The sequence below is a fragment of the Cricetulus griseus genome, chromosome 7, assembly GCF_003668045.3.
Source record: "Cricetulus griseus strain 17A/GY chromosome 7, alternate assembly CriGri-PICRH-1.0, whole genome shotgun sequence".
Classification (NCBI taxonomy): Eukaryota; Metazoa; Chordata; class Mammalia; order Rodentia; family Cricetidae; genus Cricetulus; species Cricetulus griseus.
This window is the reverse complement of record NC_048600.1, coordinates 114030221-114055331: the sequence shown is the minus strand read 5'-3', so window position 1 is coordinate 114055331 and position 25111 is coordinate 114030221. Positions and strand designations below refer to the sequence as shown.

Genomic DNA, 25111 nt, shown 5'->3' with positions numbered 1-25111 from the left:
TTCTGCCTGCATGCAGAAGAGGGCACCAGATCTCATTACAGATAGTTGTAAGCCACCATGTGGTTGCTGGGAATTGAACTCAGGACCTCTGGAGGAGCAGCCAGTGCTCTTAACCTCTGAGCCATCTCTCCAGCCCCCAGCCAGGACTATTATATAGAGAAACCTTGTCTTAGAAAATAAATAAATAAATAGATGCTACCAAGAGATGGGGATTTGGCATGCACAAATACCTTGGTGCAGTCCCAGCAGGGAGTGGGTAGAATTGCCATACAATCCTACAATTCCACTTCAGGGTACACAGAAGAACTGAAATGAATATGCAGGGCTATTCCCAATAACTAATATATAGAATCAATCTACCAAGAGATGTGTGACGAAGGACACGTGGAAGGTTATACTCAGTGAAGTAACCAAGCACGTTGATCTTACCTACATGTTGTTGTGGAATATTAGTTAAGATTGTTAAATTGGTTTATGCTGTGGATTATCTGTTAAATGATGGAAAGATGTGTTGCATTTGTTTAACTCTGTAAAGCTGCCTTACTTTGCCTGCCTAAAACACCTGATTGAGCTAATAAAGAGCTGAATGGCCTATAGCTAGGCAGGAGAAAGGCTAGGCGGGGCTGGCATGCAGAGAGAATAAATAGGAGGTGAAATCTAAGGAGAAGAGGATGCCAGGGACCAGCCACTAGCCAGCCTCTGAGTAAGAATGAAAGAAAGATATATAGACTACAGAAAGGTAAAAAGCCCAGAGGCAAAACACAGATGAGACGATCTGATTTCACAAAACTGGAGTGGTGTGAAACTGGGTCCTCTGGAAGGACAGCAAGTGCTTTCACCACTGAGTCATCTCTCCAGCCCAGGAATAGAATTCTCAACGACTGCTGGGCAGGCAAGACAGCTCAGTGTGTAAAGGTGCTTGCCTGGAGACAGTATGAGCAGTGCAAGCCTGATGATGATCTGAGTTCAGGCCTTGGAACCTACATAAAGCTAGACCCTGGACATTATCAACTCCAAAAACCTGTCCTCTGACCTTTACATGTCACACACATACACACACACACTCACACACACCCCACTACCACCACCACCAATAATAATAATAAGTAAGTAAATAAATGAATAAATAAAGCATGCTGGGCAGGTGGTGCACACCTCTACTTCAGGACTTGGGAGGCAGAAGCAGGAAGATCTCTGTGAGTTCCAGACCAGTCTGGTCTACAGAGAGTCCCAAGACACTTAGGTCTACACAATAACACTCAGGTCTCAAAACAATAACAATAAACCAACAAAAAAATTAAAACAAAAACTAATGTACAGCCCAAGTGGTTAAGTGTAATTCTAGCATTTAGGAGGTAGAGGTGGCAGGATTAGGAGTATAATACTATCCTCAGCTCCATCAGAAGTTAGAGATCATTTTGGGCTACAGGAGACTGTCTCAAACAAACTCAAACTAACAAAGCTGGACTTGGGAGTGTAGCTCATAGGCAGAGTCCTTGCCTAATACACACGAGGACCTAGGTTCAATTTCCAGCACCAAGAATAAATACATAAATAAACACATACATGAGCCGGGCGGTGGGGGCACACACCTTTAATCCCAGCACTCGGGAGGCAGAGGCAGGCGGATCTCTGTGAGTTTGAGGCCAGCCTGGTCTCCAGAGCGAGTGCCAGGACAGGCTCCAAAGCTACACAGAGAAACCCTGTCTTGAAAAACCAAAAAAAACAAAACAAAACAAAAAACCCACATACATGAGTAAATAAATAAATAAATGGTATGGTAGTGCTTTTCTCAAAAGTAATCATAGGAGCAGGAGAGCCTGATGTGGGTGCTGGAAATTGAACTTAGGTCCCCCAAAGAAGAGCAAGTGCTCTTAACCTCTCTCCAGCCCCTTAGTGGATTTTTAAGACAAGGTCTAATATACAGATAGCCTTAAACTCAGTACGTGGCTGAGGATGGCCTTGAACTGCTGAACCTCCTGTCTCCTCCTCCCAAGTGCTAGGATTATAGGGGTTCACCACCTGGTCCCACTCAGTCACAGCAAGTTAAAAGAGGCAATAGTACAACTTGCTATATAGCCCAGGATAGCCCTGAGCTCAACAGTCTTCTGCTTTTGCCTCCCAAGTACTGAAAGGTTAAAAAAACAAGATGCATACAATAAAACACAAATTATAAAGGAAAGAAAAAAATATTTCTGCTACATTAAAACCTAGGCTCAGCAGTTACAAACACTTGTTGCTCTTCTAGAGGATGGAAGTACAATTCCCAGCACCCCAATACATGGTAGCTCTTAACTGTCTGTAACTCCAGCTCCAGAGGAAATCTGGCCTCCTCAGGCACCTGCACTCACATGTGCATCCCCACATACAAACACATAATTAAAAATAAGTTTTGTCAGGTGGTGGTGGCTCACGCCTTTAATCCCAGCATTCGGGAGGCAGAGGCAGGTGGATCTATGTGAGTTCGAGACCAGCCTGGTCTACAAGAGCTAGTTTCAGGACAGCCTCCAAAGCCACAGGGAAACCCTATCTCAAAAAACCCTAGATAGATAGATAGATAGATAGATAGATAGATAGATAGATAGATAGATAGATAAGTTTTAAGCCAGGCTGTCTTTAATCCCAGCACTTGGGTGGCAGAGGAAGGCAGGTCTCTGTAAGTTTGAAGCCAGCCTGGTGTACAGAGTGAGTTCCAGGACAGTCAGGGCTGTTACAGAGAGAAACCCTGTCTCAAAAACTAAGGTGGAGCCAGGTGGTGGCAGTGGCGCCCGCCTTTAATCCCAGCACTGGAGAGGCAGACACAGGTGGATCTCTATGAGTTTGAGGCCAGCCTGGTCTACAGAGTTCCAGGACAGCCAGGGCTACACAGAAAAACCCTGTGTCCAAAAAGACAGAAAGACAGACACAAGCAAACAAACAAAAGTGGATACTAACTGAGGCATATATCCAATATTGACCTCTGGCCTTTACAGGCATGTGTGCACATGAGCACATGTAAGTGTACAAACACACACACATTAATAAATATAGAACAGGAACAGCATATTAGGCACACCTGAAATTCCCAAACCAGGCAGGCTGAGGTAGAAGGAAGTTCTGTGTGTTCAAGGCCAGTCTGACTAACGAGTTCCAGGACAGTTCATACTACAAAGCAAGGCCTTGTCACAAAAAGAAGTGTGTGTGTGTGTGTGTGTGTGTGTGTGTGTGTGTGAGTGTAGGGGAGAAAACTGGGGGAGACAGGAAGAGGAAGAGAGAACAGAAAGAGAAAGAGAAAGAGAAAGGAAAAACAGCAGCACCTAGAATACATGGGAAACCTGTACAAAGCTTACAAGTCAATAAGCAAAAGTCAAGGGGTCCCACTGACAGATACAGTCAGATGAAGGAACACAGTTTGTGGAAGGGGAAAGCCCCTGTCCACAGACAGACAAAAACAATACCAACTGTACATACAGAAAATTCGGATTAAAACAATATCTCATCTCACACCTGTAAGATTAGTGTATTTCTTCACATCTGGGCACAGACCTATTGATACAATTGTGACATGACAGAACCAAAGGGGACATAACACATGGGTACTTCCATTTTGACGTCATGACAACATCTAAAATGTTAAAAGATGTATGTGATACTCAGTGGTACCTCTGTGGTGTGTGTGTGTGTGTGTGTGTGTGTGTGTGTGTGTGTGTGTGTGTGTGTGTGTGTGCGCGTGTGAGAGAGAGAGAGAGAGAGAGAGAGAGAGAGAAAGAGAGGGGGGGAGGGAGGGAGGGAGGGAGGGAAAGAGACAGAGACAGAGAGTACATTCACGCACATGGATGCCAGAACTCAACACTGGATGTCATTCCTCTGGAGTCACCTACCACGGTTTATGTGGTTGTTGTTTTCTTTTCTTTTGTTTTTGCCTTTTGAGATAGGCTCTCTCAGTAGGACCTGGCGCTTACAAATGAGGCTGGGCTGTCTGGCTAGCAAACTCCAGGGATCCACATGTCTCTGTTTCCCTTGTGTTAGAATTGCAAATATATGCCACCATAGCCAGCTTTTTGGAGCCAGGGACTCAGTGAAGGTTTCTATGTGGCAAGTACTTTATCAGCTAAGCTGTTACTACAATAACCTCTTAGTTATAATAACTATGTAGCTCTGGCTGGCCTAGAACTCACTGTGTAGACAACATTGGCTTCAAATTCATGGTTATCCTCTTGCCTATGCTTCCTAAACACTCTTTAGGGGATTTGAGATATGAGTTGTCATGTCTGGTTTGTTTTGTTTGTTTTTAAGGCAAGTCTGTTGACTACACAGAGGGTACAATGTGTGCACAGTAGTGCCAGAAGAAACACCTTCCAGAGAACTTCTTGGCAGCTCAACAACCCCAGGACCTTTATTAGTTAATCCTACCCATTTCTGATCACTCTGGTTTAATACACCCACTCATCCCAACCAACTGTGATAAAAACAAAACAAAACAAAGACTTGTATAGGCACTAAAGATACAATTATGAGTAAAAACAGAGAAGGTTCACGTCTTCATAGGGCTTAGATCATTGTGGAGGGACTTCATGGTCAACTGTTCCCTTTGATAAATTGAAATCATGACCGTTATGAATGCTATGAAAACTACCTGGATCTCTGAGAGTGCAGGAGCTGAGTCAGCAACCCTCCTGGCCCTCCTGACCACCCACACCTTTCATTTGTGTGCACTGCTGTAATTTTTAAAAAGTGGCATGAGAGAGAAAGACTCCATGTGACACAGTTCAAGCGGAGGGTTTTTTATTAAGGGAAAAGGATCGAAAAAGGAGATGGGGGGGGGGAGAGACCAGCCTCTGGGGACAGGAGCAGCAGGAGAGAGAAAAGAGAGGCAGAGAGAGAGAAAAGCACAGACAGGAAAAGAGAGAAGGAGAGGAAGAGAGAGGGATGGGAGGTGGGCGGGGCCCTTTTAGAAGGGAACAGAGTGAATGTGCCCAGGTGGTGCTCTTAGTGACATAGCTGAGGGAGTATCCTGTCAGAACTCCAAAGGCAGGCCAGTGCAAATGCCTGAATACTAACATGCACAGTGTATCTTCTTGCTCAAATTATAAACTCCCAGAGCTTATTAAAAAAAAAAAATCTTACACACTGTCCTTTTTGTTTTGAGATCCTTCCAGGTATCCAAAACAGTGAATTACTAGTGTATGCTTACTTACATACTATGTAAGTTTTGTTCATGTATATAGCTGTCTCAGATTTTGTTTAAAAACTTTCTTTTAGGGGCTAGAGAAATAGTGCAGAGGCTAAGAGCACTGGCTGCTCTTCCAGAGGACCCTGGTTCAATTCCTAGCACCCCATGGCAGCTCACAACTATCTGTAACTCCAGTTCAAGGGGATCTGACACCCTTACACCAATGTACATTAAATTTAAAACAATAAATAATTAAAAAGAAATCATTAAAAAAACAACTTTCATTTATATCCTACTGCAAGGAAAAACTACAGTTTTTGTTGTCTTAAATATCAGGCTGTGATGTTAAGGGAACCCAAATTAAGTAAAAAGTAAAAGATTAGTGTGGTACCCTCTGCCAGCATTCCGAACAACTACCTGACAGTACTTAAAATAGTTTTCCTTTTTCTTTTTCCCCCAGAGAAGGTCTCATGTAGCTCAGGCTGGCCTAAACTTATTACATAGCAAAGGATGACCTCCAAGGTACAGGGATCTCAGGTCTTTTGCCCTCCATCATCTCAGTTTGTTTTTGATTTGAGTTTTTTGTTGTTGCTGCCTCCTCCTCCTCCTCCTCCTCCTATACAAGGTCTCACCCTGTAGCTCAGGCTCATCACCTCATTGCCTCAGCCTCCCAAGTGCTAGCATTATAGGGATGAACCACCATGCCCAGCTAAGGATGACTGTCCAAGGAAGAATTAGCAAAAACCACAGAAGGCTTGGCTGAAACCATTTCTATCTCTAGAAATACAAAAGACAACTTGAAGTTTTTCAGTACTAAGCCAGTGACATGATGTTACTTTGCAGATAAAAGGCAAAAGACTCAAGACAAAGCAGTTAAACGTAATAGATAAAACAGTTTGATGGTGATCAAAAAGCAGTCTAGCTTCCACTTACATCTCGAAACTGAACCTTTCCAAGTTCTCCTAATTCACTGACGCAACAATAAGCAGCTTCTGACTGTAGAAATAGCTGGGCTAGGGTCATCTCCTCGCTCCGGAAAAGCTCCCCCATGGTGGCAGAGTAGTCAGTAAATATCTGTGGTTCACTCCAATCTGAGGCAAGAGAGAAAATGACATGGCTTGAGAATTAACCTCTAGGACCAACGACAAAAAATACCCCCATGAAGTTCTTTATTTCTTTCGTGCCCTGTGAGAAGTATTGCTATCTGCTTAGAAAAGTGCAAAAAAAGAAACTGCAAAAAGCCATTACTAAATACCAGACTATAGAGTCTAGACAAAGAGTCACTTCCTTTATAGTTAACATTAGGACTGACTGACAGTATTTTGGGCAATGCAATACAATGGAATATATGCAGATTAAGGACGGGAACTGGGAACTCCAAAAAGCTCTGTCATATCATACAGTGACATTCACAGTACCTGGAGGTTTGTTTTTTGTTTATATAACCTTTGCTGGTCTCAAACTCAACATATAGTGGAGGTTGGCCTTGAACTCCTGATCCTCCTACCTCCACCTCCTTAGTGCTGTGATTCTTGGAATATACCAACAAACCCGGGGCTTTTTGTTGTTACTAGTTGTTTTTTTACACTTGACAGAATTTTCTTACTAACAGGGATCCTCTTTGTTGTTTCATTTTGTGTTTGTTTTGCTTGTGAGCAGGAAACAAGAGACTTTAATTACCCTCTTACACAAAAGATGTACCTAGCTTTCCCTCCTCCATTGGCAATGCCCACTTCCAACATCCAAAATCCCCAAGTACTATCAAAAAGCTATGGGTAAAAGGATCAAACTTCCAAACTCCTGGGAAAACATCATTCCTCTGCTAAGGAATCCCAATATATAAACATCATTGTAAAAAGACAATGGAGCCCACCACAGTTTCAACTCTGGCATAACATGTTGGTAATGATAAATCACTTTTAATAAGCCAGAGGAAAAACCTTCTACCTCTGCAGCTTTTTACTTCCCATCCTACCATCCTCAAAACAACTGTCATCTCCCCTTGTAAACCACGGAAAACTTCCGTTCAGGTCAGCAAAGGCGCTATCAGTGGTACTGAAACTGCAATTATTTTAGTCTCGATAAGCTCAAGTTCAGTTCAGGTACAGCACGGTCTGCAATATCTAATGCCAGCCGATTATACATTACGTTGCTTTTAATGTCCTAAGGTCGTGCATATTCCATACTGATTGATAGGCGAGACTGACATCTCAGAGAAGATTTGCTCTTCGGGAAGGCAGGAAGACATTTTGAGGAACCCGAACAACAAATCCTTTCTGCATTTGGTGTTCTCAAGGACAGCAAAACAACACACTCTGCTAAAACAAGGATTTCTCAAGAGATTACTCGGGTTGACTTAAGACTGTGGACATCTGAATCACCCACAAGAGCTATTACCAGTCTCTCCACCTTCAACAAGGATAGACGCCACAACCTGAAAATAAATGAAATCATGTCTGATCGGCAAAGACCAGGAGCTGCCAGGGATGACAACCTCTTGTAAGTTGCCACCCTCCTCCTATTCCTTCGTGATTACAGGCCTCTCTATCTCTACCCACACTGAAACCAAACATAAGACGAATTTGGAAGAGCAGTTTCCGGGGGTCGCGAAATCAAACATGAACAAAGAATAATTCTGCAAAAGGGGGAACCCAAACCCAAAGTCCTCCCTGGAGGACTCTATCTCGCTCCGGTTTTCCAGTCTCCCCTTCCTAGCAGGGAGCAGTTGTCGTTCATCTGCTTCATTTCTGGGCTGCACAGTGAGAAGGCAGAAATTCTCTGGACTGGGTATAACCTGTCTCCCGGGTACGGGAGAAATCCCCCGATCTTAAGATCCTTTAAGAAATCCCCTGCGATCCCTCTGCCTATCCTATCTCCTCTACCCTGTCGCCTCCCCTCACGGGTCCTCCCGGGGCAGTGGCCCTCCAGTTCCTCTGCCCACAGGAAGGGTGTCTGAGCCGGGGGCTGAGCCCCTCCCTTTTTCTCCCAGAGACCTAAGACCCCTGCGAATTCTTCTGACAAGCGGCCCGAGGTATCGCAGTGCGCCCCGGTGTCCCCTGGAAGGCCGCTCCGGGACGCGCTCTTTCCACAAGCCTCACTCACCTCTGGCCCGCACCGCCGCCGCGACCGCAGTCGCCGCAGCAAAGACCCCGACTCAGGCAGAGCAAGTTCCGAGGAGCGTACGCAGGCAAGGCTCCGCCCCCACGCCGCCGCCGAGTCCCGCCCCCAGGATGACTTCATCCCAGTTGACCAATGGGATGCCGCCTCTCCCGGGCTGCCGCAGTGCAGAGTCCAGGGGGCTCGGGCGAGTCTCGTTGTGCGGACGCCATCTTTGTTCCGGCGTTGTGGTTTCTGACCCGGAGTGTTAGGAATCCTCAGTGCTGGGCGTGTGACTTTTTGAAGTGTTTGACTTCTGAGCCCGTCAGAACCCTTTCTCTCTGTTGTCCTCGGAGCGAGGTTACTTGCCATCTATATTTTCCAGGGAAGCAATTCACAGCCTTTTCTTGAAGAAAGCAGCGTGAGAGAAACGGACATTATAGAAGGACTGTGAAAGCTGCAGGGGGCTTCAAAGCTCGACTTCTCTACACACACATATCCTTTGTCATTCTTAGGCCCCTGGAAATATTTGAGCCCCAGAGGGGAGAGCAACTTAAAACTTACACGGAGTACAGGATTAATTCTTCCAGCAGCTGCCTAGGGTTTACACTTAGACAAATGACAAGAAATGATGACCCAGAAGACCATATGTTGAGAAAATAATTATTTTTATCTTGCTTAGTAGATGCCTGTGAACCCATCTGGCCACGTAGGAGTTTTCAGTTCCTCATATCTTTTGAATGCAAAATGGTAACTACCTACTATTTTTTTAAAAGCTCATTTCCCAAATAGTAATAGTCCCTTTACCCCCTATTAGAGATGAGTAAGTAGGGCGTCAGTGTTAAAAACCAGAACCATCAGGAGGGACCCGGAGAACTGGTCAGTCAGTTTCCGTGGGTGGTGGAACTCTATTGAGATTCAAAAGTAGTGAACAAGATATTTCAGATTAAAAAAAAAAAACAAAAAACAGAACAAACAAAAAACTGATGCTGATAATTTTTGTGGGCCTGGAAAAAATACTACAAAACCTGTTTTGCAAACCTGAACAAAATGATGGACACAGTGAACATTTTATTTGGATTTTTCTATAGCATAAAGTGATTGAAGATGTCACTTCATTACCATTCTGAGAAAGAGCATTTTTGAGACCTGACTTTACCTTAATTTCCACATTTCCCAGCTCCTTCGACTTTGCTGGCAAGGCAGACAGGGACCCACAATTGAATTCCTGCGGAGTTAGAAAAAAAAGATTTCACAATGACTGTCACTTCCTTCCTCAGAGACTTGAAAAAAAAAAAGCTAACCTCAGAGTCAGCTGCTTGCTAACCACAAACACAAATGTTTCCCACCTTACCTGTAAGAAAGCCTATCCCTGACTAACTTTAATTCCTTTGAACTTTTTTCGTGGCATCCCTGAAAGTACATCCTCGAAGAAGTCCTTAAAAATAATAATCATAATTTATTTTTTGGGTGTGTTTGTGTGCATTTGTTCTACAGCACAGGCGTGGAGGTCAGAGGACAACTTTGTGGGTGTTGGTTCGCTGTTTCATGTGTTTCCCAGGGACTGAACCCAGGTGGCAAGCTTGCCTGAAAGTGCCCTATCGTTCCTTTTCTTTTTCCTTTCATCCCCTACCAGACACCTACCTTTTCCCAGTGTTCCATTTATTTTCTTTCCATACTCTGTTCCTGGCCATCTTGCTTGTTGCCAGTTTCAAGTGCCTATGCTTAGGGATTCATATTTATTTTTCTATCCAGCACCTTGCTATATGGTCAGAGATGGTGAGATTTCTGCCTGCTAGATAATACCTCATAGACAATATATTTGCTGAAGTCTACTATGAACCAAACAATATTAGGTACCACAGATAGCAAAATGGAGCAGATGCACTTCCCATCCGAGAAATACCTTGAGGAAAAAGTTCCAATACTTATTAGAAGGTGGGTGTAGTGGCTCACACCTGTAATCCTAGTAATGGGATGCTGAAGCAAGAGGATTGCCTCCTAGAGAACACCAGGACAACTAGAGCTGCAAAACATTAAAAGAAAAATGCAAGGGAGAGGGGTGAGTGCGACAATTAATATTATACTTTGTGCTGGGAGAGTTCCTAAATGCTTTGTAAATACAGACTCATTTAATTCTCACAATAACCTTAGGAAGCAGATACACCCATTAATCAGAAGATATGGCAGAATTGAGGTATTGTCCAACAAGATCAAATTTTAAATGCTTTTGAAGCTGGGGGTGTGGCTCTGAGATAAAATGCATAGAAAAAAAAAGTAAGTGCTGTTCGGTCAGGTGTGTGGTTAACCACTTGTAGTCTAGTGAAGCCAGGAAACTGAGGCAGTAGGCTCCTTGAGCCCAGAATTTCTAGGCCAGCTTTGGCAACTTAGTGAGATGTCCTTTCTCCAAAACAAAAACAAAACAAATAATAAAACAAAATGCTGTTGATTGTGCCTTTGGCCCTAAAAGATGTCAGCAATTCCATATGAGACATAAGCAAAAATACCAACTCTAAACTGAGATTTTGCTTAGACACCTAAATGACAATTACAAAGATTAATTCTTCCCTACCTAGACAAAGTAGATAGCAGATACAAGGATCTAAGAAAGAGAATGTCAGAAAGTCACGAGAAGGCCACTGAGATGAGGCCTATATTTCAAATTTTACTTTGAGTTTCCCAAAATAACACTCAAGCTTTTACTTTCAAAGCCCAAGAATGTTTAAGATAAAAGTCTTTTGGTAAAAAGCAAAGACCTTTTCAAAATGCACTTTGAGGCTACTTTTGTTGCCTTAAGGGTCACTTGCCTTTAGTTCTATTAATGATTACACAGACTAGGAGATGTGAATGAGCCTAAGGCATTTGACATTTTAAGCAACCCTCATGACTCTGAGACTCTGAGGCAGGAAGCTCCTTAGCTCCTGGGGATTGGAATGCTATGCAAAGGGGAGTGCTAAAGAAGTGAAAATTTAGAAAGCTCCTGGAAGCTCCAGGAAGCTAGAGATGGGAACGAGGCAGGAGGTGGAGGGACACAGAGCAGAGAAGTCTCTGTTGCTTCAGACCTCATAGACTTGCCTAGGAAAGTGAGAAACCAACTTCAGTTTCTGAAGAGATAATTTAGCAGTTATAACTGGGTTGGCTTTCTACTGATTCACCTGGAGTGAAGAAAAACATAGAAAATTCCAGTGGAAAAAATTTAGTTAAACTAGATGTAGTGGCACAGGCCTGTAATCTTAGTACTTGGGAGGTAGGAGCCAGGCTCAGGTACAGAGTGAGTTCAAGGTCAGCCTGGGATGAATGAGACCCTGTCCCAAAAGGCAAAGGAGAAAGAAAGAAAGAAAGAAAGAAAGAAAGAAAGAAAGAAAGAAAGAAAGAAAGAAAGAGAGAGAGGAAGAAAGGGAAGGAGGGCGGGAGGGCCTCAGCTGGGTGGTGGTGGTGGTGCTGGGGTTTAATCCCAGCATTTGTGATTAAAGTCATGTGGTGTCTAGAAAATACTGCTGAACTCTGCCAAAAGACAGATGCCATTCTGACCCCCTCAAACCTGTGGTAATTGTGGGTTTTTGTTTTTGTGTTTGTTTTTTTAAATATTTATTTATTATGTATACAGTATTCAGCCTTCATGTATCCTTGCAGGCCAGAAGAAGGCACTATACTTGATTACAGATGGTTGTGAGCCACCATGTGGTTGCTGGGAATTGAACTCAGGTCCTCTGGAAGAACAAGCAGTGTTCTTAACTCCTGAGCCATCTCTCCAGCCCTGGTAATTGTGGTTTTTTTGTTTTTTGTTTTTTCTATTTTAAAATGCTGTACCCCTGAGCTTCAGCACCAAGAGACTGAGACATGAGCCCACTTTTGGTTGCTGGCTAGTAAAAGGACTTCTAGTCAGGTACAGCTGGCCTTTAATCCCAACACTCAGGATGTAGAGGCAGGTAGATCCCTGTGAGTTTAAGGTCACACTGGTCTATAGAGAGAGCTCTAGAACAGCCAGAGAAACCCTGTCTTTAAAAACCAACCAAACTAACTAACAAACAAAATACAACAACAAAAGGACTTGTATACTCGTAATTGGATTAATTGGGTGTTAGTCAATAATGGTCTCACATGGATCAGAAGTTCAAGATCATCCTCAACAATTTCAGGAGTTCAAGGCCAGCCTGGTTTAGAGAACTAGTCTTCAAATGTGTGATAAGTTGGGGAGCATTTAATGTTTTGTTTTGTTTTTAATTTAAAGAAGAATATTTGTTTTTGTAGATTTTATTTATTTATTATGTATACAGTGTTCTGTCTGCATGTGTACTTCGGGGCAGAAGAAGGCACCAGATCTCGTTACAGATGGTTGTGAGCCACTATGTGGGTTCTGGGAATTGAACTCAGGACCCCTGGAAGAGCAGCCAGTGCTCTTAACCTTTGAGCCATTTCTCCAGCCCACATTTAGTGTTTTTCCTTTGCCAAATACCTCCTCCCATGTAGTAGTTGTAAAATTTTACTTAGGAATGTATCTTCGTGTATGTGTCACATGTGTGCAGGTGTCCTCAGAAACCAGAAAAGGACTCCGGTCTCAGAGAGCTAGAGTTACAGGTGGTTGTGACCACCCAACGTTGGTGCTCGGAACCAAACTTGGATCGACTGGACGAGCAGCCCTTAACTGTTGGACGATATCTCTAGCCATCTATGTTTGCTTGCTGGTGCCTTCAGGGAGTTACTTTTTATATTTTATCCATGAGTGTTTACTTCTTATTTAGGAAAGGCTTGCTGTGAAGGGACTGTTCTGCTCTCACTGGAAAGGGAACTCCCTCTGGTTTTGACAGGCTCCCATCCTATGCAAGAGGGACTTGCTGAATTTCTGTCAGAACAGGATGTTCCAGCTTACTTTATGCTTTCTCTGCTCTGTAATCTATTTCTCCAAGAGCTCTGCTTCCTTTTTGTGAGGAGTACTATTTAGAAATCTGACCCTGTACCAAGTATGTACAGGGTTTTAGTGCTTCTGGGTTTTTTCAACAGGCAGAGACAGGTTCTATATTTATTTATTTATTCATTCATTCATTCATTTATGTATTTTGGTTTTTTTGAGACAGGGTTTCTCTGTGACTTTGGAGTCTGTCCTGGAACTAGCTCTTATTGACCAGGCTGGTCTTGAACTTACAGAGATCCACCTGCCTCTGCCTCCTGAGTGATGGGATTAAAGGCCACCACCGCTGGACTAGGGTCTATATTTATAAAGACAGTTCTGGGATTGTGTGGTATACTGTTGCCTTTAGCTCCTTTTCTTTTTTCCTGAAACAGAGTCTCATGTAACCCAGGGAGTCCTCCAACTCCCTGTGTAGCTGAAGATGGCCTTGGATTTCAGATCCTGTTGCCTCAGCATCCCAAAGGCTGGGACAACAGGTATACATGGCCACCTCTGATTTGTGCAGTATTGGGGATGCCAGGCTTCAGGCATGCTAAACAAACATTCTATCAACAGAGCTACATCTTCACCTTTGTTTTTTATTTTATTTTAATTTCTTTTGGGGGGGTGTTGAGACAAGGTTTCTCTGTATTGCTCTGGAGGCTGTCCTGGAACTCCCTCTGTAGACCTGGCTAGCCTCGAACTCAGAGATCTGCCTGCCTCTGCCTCCTGAGTGCTGGGATTAAAGGCGGGTGCCACAGTGTGTGTCTCTGTGCAGCCCTACTTGGTCTAGACTGTACTTCACTACGTCTACTAAGTGTGCATGGATCCTCTAGTCTCTGCCTCATGATTGATAAATAATTTGAAAATCCCGGTTTGAGGGTTCCTCTGCCTGTGCAATAAGCCAAATCAAACCAAATTACTAAGACCATATTTAATAAAGGAAAGCAACTCCCAGGTAACTCTCAGAAAGGCAGGAGAGAAATCACATGGCAGGTCTATGGTCTGGGTCTTAAATACCCTGTAGGCATGGTCTTGAACATCTCAGGGGGAGGAGCCACCCCTTGGCAGGCTTTCTCAGGGGTCTGGAATAGGAGGAATGGGGCCAGGTGTATTTCCACCTGTACAATGAGTACCGAGGCTTATGGACAGGGATCACTATGCCTTGTTGTGAGAGCAACAAGAGCTGCAGAGTCATCTCTCCAGCCCTCTTCTTTTGGATAATTTTCTTCTCTTAAGAAACATTTTGTGGGATGGGCAGTGGTGGCGCACGCCTTTAATTCTAGCACTCAGAAGGCAGAGGCAGGCGGATCTCTGTGAGTTTGAGACCAGCCTGGTCTACAAGAGCTAGTTCCAGGACAGCCTCCAAATCCACAGAGAAATGCTGTCTCAAAAAACATAAAAGAGAGCGAGAGAGAGAGAGAGAGAGAGAGAGAGAGAGAGAGAGAGAGAGAGAGAGAGAGAGAAACATTTTGTGAACTGGGCAGTGATGGCACAAACTTTTAATCTCAGCACTCTGGAGGCAGAGGCAGTTGGGTCCCTGAGTTTGAGGCCAGCCTGGTCTACAGAGTTCCAGGACAGCTACAGAATGGTGATGCACACTTGTATTCTCAGTACTCAGGAGGCTAAGGTTGAGGCTAGCCTAGGCTACATAGTGAGACACCATGTGAAAGAATCTATCCAATACATTGTGATGATTAGTCTTCATTGTCAGCTTGAGTAGATTTGGCTTCACTATGGAAACATACTTTTGGGTGGCTATGAGGATGTTTCCAGAAAGGTTTAAAGGAAGTGGGAAGACTCACCCTGAATGTGGGCAGCATCATTCCATCCATGGGCTGGAGTTGGAGACTGAATAAAAAAAAGGAGAAAGGGAGCTGAACAATAGCATTGGTCTCTCTGCTCCTGACAATAGATGCAGTGTGAGCAGCCACACATCTCTGCCATGAGGGACTGACTATCCCATCAAAGCCTTAGACCCAGTAAACCCTTCCTTCCTTCCTTCCTTCCTTCCTTCCTTCCTTCCTTCCTTCCTTCCTTCCTTCGCTCTCTTTAGATAATTTTGTCACAGCAATGAGAAAACGATGTGTCATTGGAGTCCCAGAAGAAGAGAAAAAAAAAAAGAAGAAAAGAGAAAGAAGTCTCTGCTCTCACAATCCCAGTGGAAGGATTTCAAGCTTGAGGCCAGCCTAGGCTATACAGTGAGCTTCAGGCCAATCTGAGTACACAGAGAAACTTTGTCTCATTTATGAGTTTTCACTGGGAGACAGAGGGGAGGGGAGAGAGAAAGGAAGCAGAAGAGGAAGAGGGAGAAAGAGAAAGGGGAACTGAGAGGAAGAGACTGAAGTAGGTTGGAAAAAAGATTCCAAGAAATTCTTACATCATAACTGCAGACAGAACAAATACAAAGAAAACCCTCATAAGCATATTGTAATTAGCTGGAAACATACGTGTGTGAGCACACATGTGTAAATGTGTGCGTGCACGTGCACACAAATGGCTACTGATTTCTCATCACAAACAACAGAGGCCAAAGGACAGAGAAATCACATCACTAAAGTGCTGAAATGAAATAAATGGTAATCTAAAATTCTAGATGCAGTGAGAATATTCATGAATGGAAGCAGGGACTGGAGCTATAGAGTTGGTGGCGAGTGCAAGGCCCTGGTTTGACCACCGATACTTCCAGGAGGGGGAGGGAAGGAGGGGAGGGGAGGGAAAATAAATGTGTTTTCAAACAAAAACTAAGTTTGTCACTGCTGGATCTGAACCATGTGGATTCTAAAGGAAGTGCTTTAGCTGAAGGGAAATAAATAGCGGAAGATACAAACCTGCATCTTTAGGAATGAATAACACCAAATGTAAACATGGCTACATGGAAAGGACTTTTTTATTTTTAAAATTTTATTTAACTTTATTTTATGTATATTGGTGTGAAGGTGTCAGATCCCCTGGAACTGGAGGTACAGACAGTTGTGAACTGCCATGTGTGTCAGTATTTAGGCATTTGTACTGGCTTGCCTTCAGAGCTCTAACAGGATACGCCCTCAGCTGCAGCCACTAAAAGCACCACCTGTGCCTATTCACTATGTTCCCTTTTAAAAGGGCCCTGCCCACCTCCCATTCCTCTCTCTCTCTCCTCCCATCCCTCTCTCTCTCTCCTCCCTTTCTTTCTCTTTCCCTCTCTCCCTCCCTCCCTCTCTCCCTCCCTTCCTCCCTCCCTTCCTCCCTCCCTCTCTCTCTCTCCCCCTCTCTCTCTCTCTCTCTCCTTTCTCTCCCCCCCCCTCTCTCTCTCTCCTCCCTCCCCCCTCTTTCCTCTTTCCCGCTGCTCCTGTCCCTGGAGGCCAGTCTCCCACCTCCCCTTGGTGGTGCATAGCTGTAATGCCTGTATACAGAGTTTGTTTTATCAGGACCACCAGCTCCCCTCAAAACTACACAGAGACTTATTAATTAGAAATGTTCGGCCGACAGCTTAGGCTCGTTACTAACCAGCTCTTCCAACTTAAATTAACCCATATTTCTTATCTACGCTCTACCACACGTGAAGGTTCCTTTTTTTTTTTTTTTTTTTTTCAGCATGGCATGTCCATCTCCTGCTTCCTCTGCATCTTGCTGGTGACTCCTTGTGACTCTGAAAACCCTTCTTCCCAGCGTCCTCTCAGTTTGGCTTTCCTGCCTAATCTCTTCCTGTCTAACTATTGGCCAGTCAGCTCTTTATTAAACCAATGAGAGTAATACATATTCACAATGTACAAAAGGATTATGCCAAAGCAAACCCCTGCACTGGACAGGTAGAGTCGGAGGATCCTGGGGCTTTCTGATTATCCAGCCTAGTTGTGAGCTCTAAGCCAATGAGAGACCCTGTCTCATAGGAGGTGGACAATATTCCTAAAGATGACAACTGAGATGTTCCTTTGGCCTCTACAAATCCACATATGCGTAACTGCACACAACCATTCATGAAAAAAAATAATTCAACGAGCTGGAAAGATGTGTCAATGGTTAGGAGCACTTGCTACTCTTCCAGAGGATCAAAGTTAAATTCCCAGCACCTATGTGGCAGCTCACAATAGTCTATAACTTCAGTTCCAGGGACTCTGATGCTTCTGAATTCCTAGGGCTCAAGATGCACACATAGTGCACAGGCATAGATGCAGGCAGAGCACCCATACACATAAAATATTTGGTCAAGGCATGGTGGCACATACTTTTAATCTCTTGAGTGGTAGATGCAGAGAGATCTCTCTGAGTTTGAGGCTAGTCTTATCTATATAGTGAGTTCCAGGCCAGCCAGGGCCACAGGGTGAGAGCCTGGCTCAAAAATACATTGACCTTGGGATGGTGGGGGGTTGGTGGGGGGCATGGGAGGACGGGAGGGATTGGTATGTAAAATAAGATTGTTTTTAATTTAAATAAAAATTTACTTAAAAGCAGGGCATTGGTGATGCAAGCCTTTAATCCCAACACTCAGGAGGCAGAGGCAGGCAGATCTCTATGAGTTTGAGGCCAGCCTGGTCTATAAAAGCTAGTTCCAGGACAGCCTCCAAAGCAATACAGAGAAACCTAGTCTCAAAAAAAAAAAATTACTTAAAAAAATACATTGACTTAATTAAGTAGAATTCTATGGCTGGCAAGATGGCTCAGTAGTTAAAGGCACTTGTCTCCAAGCCTGATGATCTGATCCCTAGGACTGCAAAGTGCAAGGAAAGAACTATTACCTGTAAATTGTCTTCTGAACTTCATACAGGCATATGCACACTAAATAAATAGAATAGAATTCTGAAAATTATGCAATTAATTCCATGTAAGATGGCAAAAAATGACCAGGAGAATAACAAAGGAGACAAGCAGAAGACAGGAAAAATATAAAATGATGATAAACCGATTTCAAAAATAATATAATAGATAAATAATAAAATAGTAATAAATAATTATAAATGAAGGCAATAATACAGTTATAGGACAGATTATTGTAACTCGAATTAATAAATGACCCAGAGACAGATATTGGGGTTCAAGCTGAAGATTAGGGAAGCAAAGCAGCGGGACATTAGCTCTCTCTTCTAGCTCAGGCTGAAAGGGCTGATCCATGCATGAGCTCTTCACCAAGTCTCAAACTGCTGCCTCTCCTCAATGTGGTTGGAGAACAAATGGCTCCTACTGAACACTGAAGATCCTGCTTCTCTTTTATACCCCTCTAGTACTGGCATTAAAGGCATGTGATCTGTTACTCTTTTAGACTGATCCAAGTGTATCCAGGGGTGGCCTTGAACTCAGATCAGTCTATCTCGTAATCCCGAATCCTAGGATTAAAGGTGTGTACCACCACCTACTAGCTTCTGGCTGCTGGGATTAAAGATGTGTACCTGGCTTCTATGGCTCCTGACTGACTTTGCTTTCTGAATACTCAGGCAAGCTTCAATAAATCATAAATAATACATCACCACAGATTATCAGAAAGGATAAAAAATAACATCCTACTGTATGCTGTCCAGACATTTTAAATTATTATTTTTATTTAATTTAACTTTATTTTACATGCATTGGTGTGACAGTGTTGGATTCCCCTGGAACTGGAGTTAAAAACAGTTCTTAGCTGCCATGTGGGTGCTGGGAACTGAACTCTGGTCTTCTGGAAGAGCAGTCAATGCTCTTAACCACTGAGCTACCTCTCCATCCCCAGACATTGTAAATTATAAATCTGAAGGTAAATGGGTAGAAAAAGACCTGCCATACAGGTCATGCAAATGCTCTCAAACTGATCTATGGTGTTGGTCACACTGCTTGGTAAAGTTAAATTGTACACTTGAAAGGAATGAACATTTTTATATAGAAAATATAGCCGGGGTGGGGGTGAGGGGATGGAGGGTGGCACATGCCTTTGATCTCAGCACTCAGGAGGCAGAGGCAGGTGGATCTCTGTGAGTTCTAGGCCAGCCTGGTCTACAAAGTTAGTTCCAGGACAGCCAAGACTGTTACACAGAGAAACCCTGTCTCCAAAAACAAACAACAAAACAAAAACAAACAAAAACACCAAGAAAATCTACATACCTCAATATGTTTTGCAGTGTGTGTGTGTGCACGTGCCAACTTGCAGGGGTTAGTTCTTTCCTTCCACCATGGGTTCTGGGGATTGGAACGCATGTCCTCAGGACTAACAGCAGGTATCTTTACCAGATGAACCATCTCATTGGTCTTAGGTTTTCTTGAAAGACATTTAAAAGTCTTTATTAACCTGGTGGTTGATTTTTAAATGACAAGATAGTAATTAGATGGTTACAATCCATTGAACAATAGCTGGGTAAATATTGATGATTGGTAGATCTATGGTAAAGAGCTTACTAGTTGTAGGAGGAATGGCAGTTAGAAAATCATTGTCTTGCAATAACTCTAGTAATACTTGATTTGGAAAAAACGTAAATAGTTGTTAAAATGAAAGCAAGAAGGGACTATTTGGAGAGAAGAAAGGGACCAGAAAGAGAAGGGAAAGAGGTATAGGGGAGGGCAAAAAAGACTGTAATTCTAGCACCCTGGAGGCTAAGTCTACAGAGTGAGTTCCAGAACATTCAGGACTACACAGAGAAACCCTGTCTCAAACAAAACAAAAGGAAAATGTAACATGTAAATTGTATTCTAGAGGAAAAAAAAGCAAAACAAACAAATCCCACCTGAATAAAACTGTCATGTTTGGGCTAGAGTCAACTCAGACCTGTTTCTCTCTCCTCTCAGCAGCTGTAAAGAAAAGGTAGACACCCCCCTTCCGTGCCTGCCAGTCCGCAATCATCTAATCCCCACTTCCCCAAAGGAATCTGACTAAGCTTCCCAAACTATGGGAGCTACAAGTGGCTCTGATGGACATGCATTAACTAAAGGTCGAACTTTCCCCCTTCCCCTGCTGATTAGAAACCACACAATTTGACTGCAAGCACGTCCGTGGGCTACTCATCAACTACATTTTGTGAGGCCTCCTGGATCCATGGATTATGTAAGGAGGGCACCTGCTTAGCCCGAATTCTCCTCAGGGCCCCAGCCTTTCTGTCTTGCCAAAAGCCAATTTCTTACCCAAAAGGGCAATTTGCTCCAGTGTCCCTCTTGAACCCCTAGCCTGAGATTTTACATAATCTAAATCTTACTACAACAGCACAAAGTAAATCAACTAGAATTAGCATGCATGATACACAAACAAACAAACAAACAAAAAAACCTACTCTGGGATGACAAAATGGCTCAGAAGATCAAATTGCTTACTGTGCAAGCCTGGGACCTGAGTCCAATTCCTGGAACCCATATAAATAAGAAGGAGAAAAACTGAACCTACAAAGTTGCTGTCTGACTGCTCCCCTCATGGTGTGTCACATGGGCACAGCATTAATGGTAATAATAACAATAAAATATAAAACAGCAACAAAAACTAGTTTGTTAAAACGTTTCTAACGACATGATGCTATGGGGTATCCACCAAAGAAGACTGCTCAGACATGAGTTTAAGCCAATAGAAAGCCTTTTTATTAGTTGGCCTTCTACTATATTGGATGTTTGGGATCCTAGTGTAGCCCTGAGCCTTACCCAGGGTGAATTTTTAAGCACAAAAACCATATCTTGGGTTGACAAATTCCATTCAGTTAACAAGAGCAGTTAGCCAGAAGCAGAACTATAGAAGGCAAAACGCAGGGTTAGTACATTTAGAGACTTTCCCAGAACTACGGATTCTGATGGATTTGGTCTTTGTTTTCGTTTTGGCAGGTGGTGCTGTCTGCATGCTGAGTTTTTACATCCTGGCCTTTTGCAATGAAAGGCTGCTCTGAAGTGAACAAACAAGAGGCTAGAGAGATGGCTCAGTGGTCAAGACTACTTGTTGAGGGACTGGAGAGATGGCTCAGTGGTTAAGAGCACTGGTTGCTCTTCCAGAGGTCCTGAGTTCAATTCTCAGCAACCACATGGTGGCTCACAACTATCTGTAATTAGATTTGGTGCCCCCTCCTGGCTTGTAGGCCTACGTGCAGGTAGAAAGAAAATTAGTACTCCTTGAATTTACAGAAGACCTGGGTTTGGTTCTCAACACCCATATGAGGGAGTACAACCATCCTACTCCAGTATTAGGGGAGCTGACGCCTTCTTCTGACTTCCTCAGGCACTGGGCATGCACATGGTGTACATACAAAAATGCAGTTAAAATTACTCATATACATAAAATAAATCTTTTTGTTTTGTTTTTGTTCTTTTGTTTTTCGAGACAGGGTTTCTCTGAAGGTTTGGAAACTGTCCTGGATCTCTCTTTGAAGACCAGGCTGGCCTCGAACTCACAGAGATCCACCTGCCTCTGCCTCCCGAGTGCTGGGATTAAAGGTGTGCGCCACCAACACTTGGCTAAAATAAATCTTTAAAAAATGCAATTAACAGGACTTGACAATGTATTGCAATAGGTGGTCCTGAACTGGATTCTGTACCAGAAGAAAAACTCATGAATGCCATTATTGGACCATTAATGAGATTTTATGATGGATTAGATAGTATCACATCTGTGTTGAATTTCCTCATTTCAACAGTTGTACTGTGGTGACATAAGAGGCTGTGTTCTTGTCTCCGAGGAGACAGCACTGTAGTATTTGGGGTAGAGGACTCTCCTGTGGTGTGTGTCACTGACGGAGAGATGGAAAGAGGTGGGTGACATAGACATGGGGGTACAGAGAGTTATAAAGCAATTGTGGTAAGATAACAACCACACAGAACATCTGCTTCCCAGGGTGAAAAGCACGTTGGTTTGTTTTTGCTTTTTGTTTTTTGTTTTTGTAACCTTTCTGTAAGCTCACATTTATTTTACAATAAAACGTTTGCGAGACTAGATGTGGTGGTATCCAGTATCCAGGTGGCAGAGGCAGGAGAATCCAGAATTTGAGAATTTGAGGCCAGCCTGGACTACAGAGAGAGAGAAAGAGAGAGAGACACAGAGAGACAGAGACAGACTTATAGTTCTAATTAATAGAAAAGAATAAAGGCTAAAAATTCATGAGCTAAATATTCATGTTGGAAAATTGAAAAAGCAAAATATACAAAAGAGGAAGAAAGTGGTGAATAAAGATAATAGAAAATAGGGAGCTGAGGAGATGGCTCAGTGGTTAAGAGCACCGGCTGCTCTTCCAGAGGTCCTGAGTTCAATTCCCAGCAACTATACGGTAGCTCACAACCATTTATAGTGGGATCTGATATGCCCTCTGCTGGCATTCAGGTGTACATGCAGACAGAACATTCATATAAGTAAATAAATACACAAAACAAAGCAGGCATTGTTGGAATATACCCCTTCTCCCCAGCACTTGGGGAGGATCTCTGAGTGGATCTCTGAGTTCAAGGCCAGCCTGGTCTACATAGTGAGTTCCAGGACAGCTAGGACTGTTACACAGAGAAACCCTGTCTTGAAAAATCATAAAAAGAAAGAAAAAAAGACAAATGAAAACACACAACAAAAAGAAACTTCATATACTGTAAAGGTGACAAGAGAATATAATTAAAAGATTTAATAAATTAAACGTTTGGACTGGATGGACAAATCCTTAGAAAATTTACTGTTACAAGGGCGGGGGGGGGGTGTCCTTCAGTAAGGACTTCTAAAAGCAGGGGCACATAGCGGAAAATTACTTGGAAACCACGGCCAGTGAGGTGTGTAAATAACACTCTTGCTAGTTTTTACTGTGTTTTAGAGTATTGCCCAGAGACTTTGTGGCTTTTAAAAAAAATTATGAAAACATCCTCATATGAAAAATAACAAACTAATTTTTAAAAGAATTATAGGAATCCCCAAATCATCACTAATAAAAGGCAGTTTGCAAAATGGGAGAAGATTGTGTAGCACACCGAACCAAGAGGTGGTTCGCTTTCAGTGTGTGATACAGTAAAGGACAGGCAGAAGGTTTCTTGGGGATGTTTTAAAAACATGATAAAAATACAAGGGTAATCTGGTTACATCCCATGGGTTCCTTGGGCTGATCTGGCTGGCTAGGACAGTGTTCCCATCCGTCCGCAGAGCTCCATTGCTGTCTCTCCAGAAGTAGGATTGGGTGGGAAAAACCCTCCTGCCGGGATCAAAGAAGACTGTTTTTTAGGTCAAGAGTCGAGGAGAAGCTGTGCTACTCCTAACAGATTGTCAAGGGCCTCAGCCTTTCAAGGCACAGAGACAAAGCTTGCTTTTCTGAAACAAACAATCAAAACATCCATAAACAGGTGATTATGTCTCCCTCAATCGCCCCGCAAGATGCAGCTGTGCCCCAGAACTTTACCCAGGGTTTGATTCCCAATGGCGGGATAAGGAAAAGGGGCTCTAAGAGGAGACCCAGGCAGAGAAGATCTCGGTCCCTGCCGTGACGCATTCACTGCTGCACAAGAGCGCCCCCTGGTGTGATAATTTAGAGCTGAGCTGGAAGCTGGCCCGCCCCTCCAGCAGGGTTGCAATGGGAGACACCTACTCTCCTCTAAGACCCCGTGCAGGCTGTGCTATTGATAATTGTCATTGGACACCTCGTGGCTGAGGTATCTACTCTCCCAGAAGCAGAATAGGAGACGGTGGGATTCAGTCTCCCCTTGGCTTTCTTGACTGCCTGGTGTTCTCTGGGTAAGGCGTTTTAAAACATGTGTTTATGACTTGTAGGGCTGGAGATACAGCTCATTTACAAGAGTGCTGTCCTACTGTGCACCAACGGATCCCCTGCAAAGGGTTAACACGGAGGGGTGGTGCACACCTGTAACCGTAGAACCGAGCAAGGAGAGTCAAGAGAATCAGGAATTTAAAGCCATCCCAGACTTTACACGAATTCGAGACCAGATTGGTCTGTACACAAAAACTTAACGAGTTGTAATTGTTCCGTATGACCTTATACTCCCAGATGGTGAGTTTTGTTTTGCAGTACAGGACTGTTAAATTGTGTGTGTGTGTGTGTGTGTGTGTGTGTGTGTGTGTGTGTGTGTCAGAGAGAGAGAGAGAGAGAGAGAGAGAGAGAGAGAGAGAGAGAGATTGATTATTGATTTTAGGACCTCAAGTGTTCCAAGCAAATGCTCCAAAACTGAGTTGTACTCCCAACTCTCCCTCCTTGGCCCTCCCTTCCTCCTTTGGGATTAGTAATGCAGCAGGTACTACAGGTGACAAGCAGAGCCTGCTGGAGGGTCTGAGAAGCTGTGTGTCTGACTGTCACACACTGTCAGGGAGCAGCTGATAGAGTTCACATTGAGCATCTTGCACTAAATAATATGAGAGGATTCAAGAAATCCCGTGCACTTGGTAAAATGGTGCATAGACTAACTTGAAGGGCCTTCTACTTCCAAATCCGGGATAATCTGAGCTTCAAATTGATGATGCTTGACCCAGTGTTATGAAGCAGGCCTGAAATAAGGCAGAGAAGGAGGATCAGGAGTTCAAGTCCAGCCTAGGCTACATGTGACCTTCAGGCCAGTCTGGGCTGCATGAGACCTGTTTGAAACAAACAAAAATAATGAGAGTAAAAATAATTATATATCATTGGATAAAATAGCAATCCAAGAGTCTATATTTATATTCACAAAATAGAAGAGAGAGATTCCTTTGTAGGAACATCAGTGTTGAATAATAATGGAATTAGAAAATTACATTCTGGGGCCAGAGAGACTGTTGCTCTTGTAGAGGACGTGGGTTCAATTCCCAGCACCCACCTGACAGCTCGCAAACAGTTCCAGGGGGATCCAATAGGTATGCATACATGGTGCACATATATGCATGCAGTCAAAACATTCATATATACATAAAGTAAAATAAATTTAAAATTAAATTTAAAAAATTATCATTCAACAGCTACCATAGAACTCATTAGCTCAATCTGGAAACTTCAATTCATTCTTAAACTAGTGAGCAAAAATTTGTTGAGAAATGAAATATTAAACTAGTCTCAAAATATTGGCCTATAAAAATATTTACTGATGCCAGATGTGGTGGTGCATGCCTTTAATCCCAG

The 25111-nt window shown here is 43.3% G+C and overlaps 1 protein-coding gene across 5 annotated transcripts in view; it reads right to left on the bottom strand.

The window, feature by feature from the left end:
- The window catches only part of Atp6v0a1 (ATPase H+ transporting V0 subunit a1), a 57132-nt gene extending 48721 nt beyond the window's left edge, over positions 1 to 8411 (bottom strand). Inside the window, exons 1-3 of one of the 5 annotated variants that reach the window (XM_027428126.2) lie at positions 8255 to 8322; positions 7550 to 7586; positions 6086 to 6243 (exon numbers count right to left, since the gene is read on the bottom strand). In XM_027428126.2, the coding sequence (XP_027283927.1) occupies positions 6086 to 6202 (117 nt within the window). In that variant the 5' untranslated portion in view covers positions 6203 to 6243; positions 7550 to 7586; positions 8255 to 8322. Of the gene's footprint in view, positions 1 to 6085; positions 6244 to 7549; positions 7587 to 8254 lie in introns of all 5 variants that reach the window. The other 4 variants (XM_035447323.1, XM_035447321.1, XM_035447322.1 and 1 more) reach the window with 4 other exon arrangements.
- Positions 8412 to 25111: the final 16700 nt, after the last annotated feature.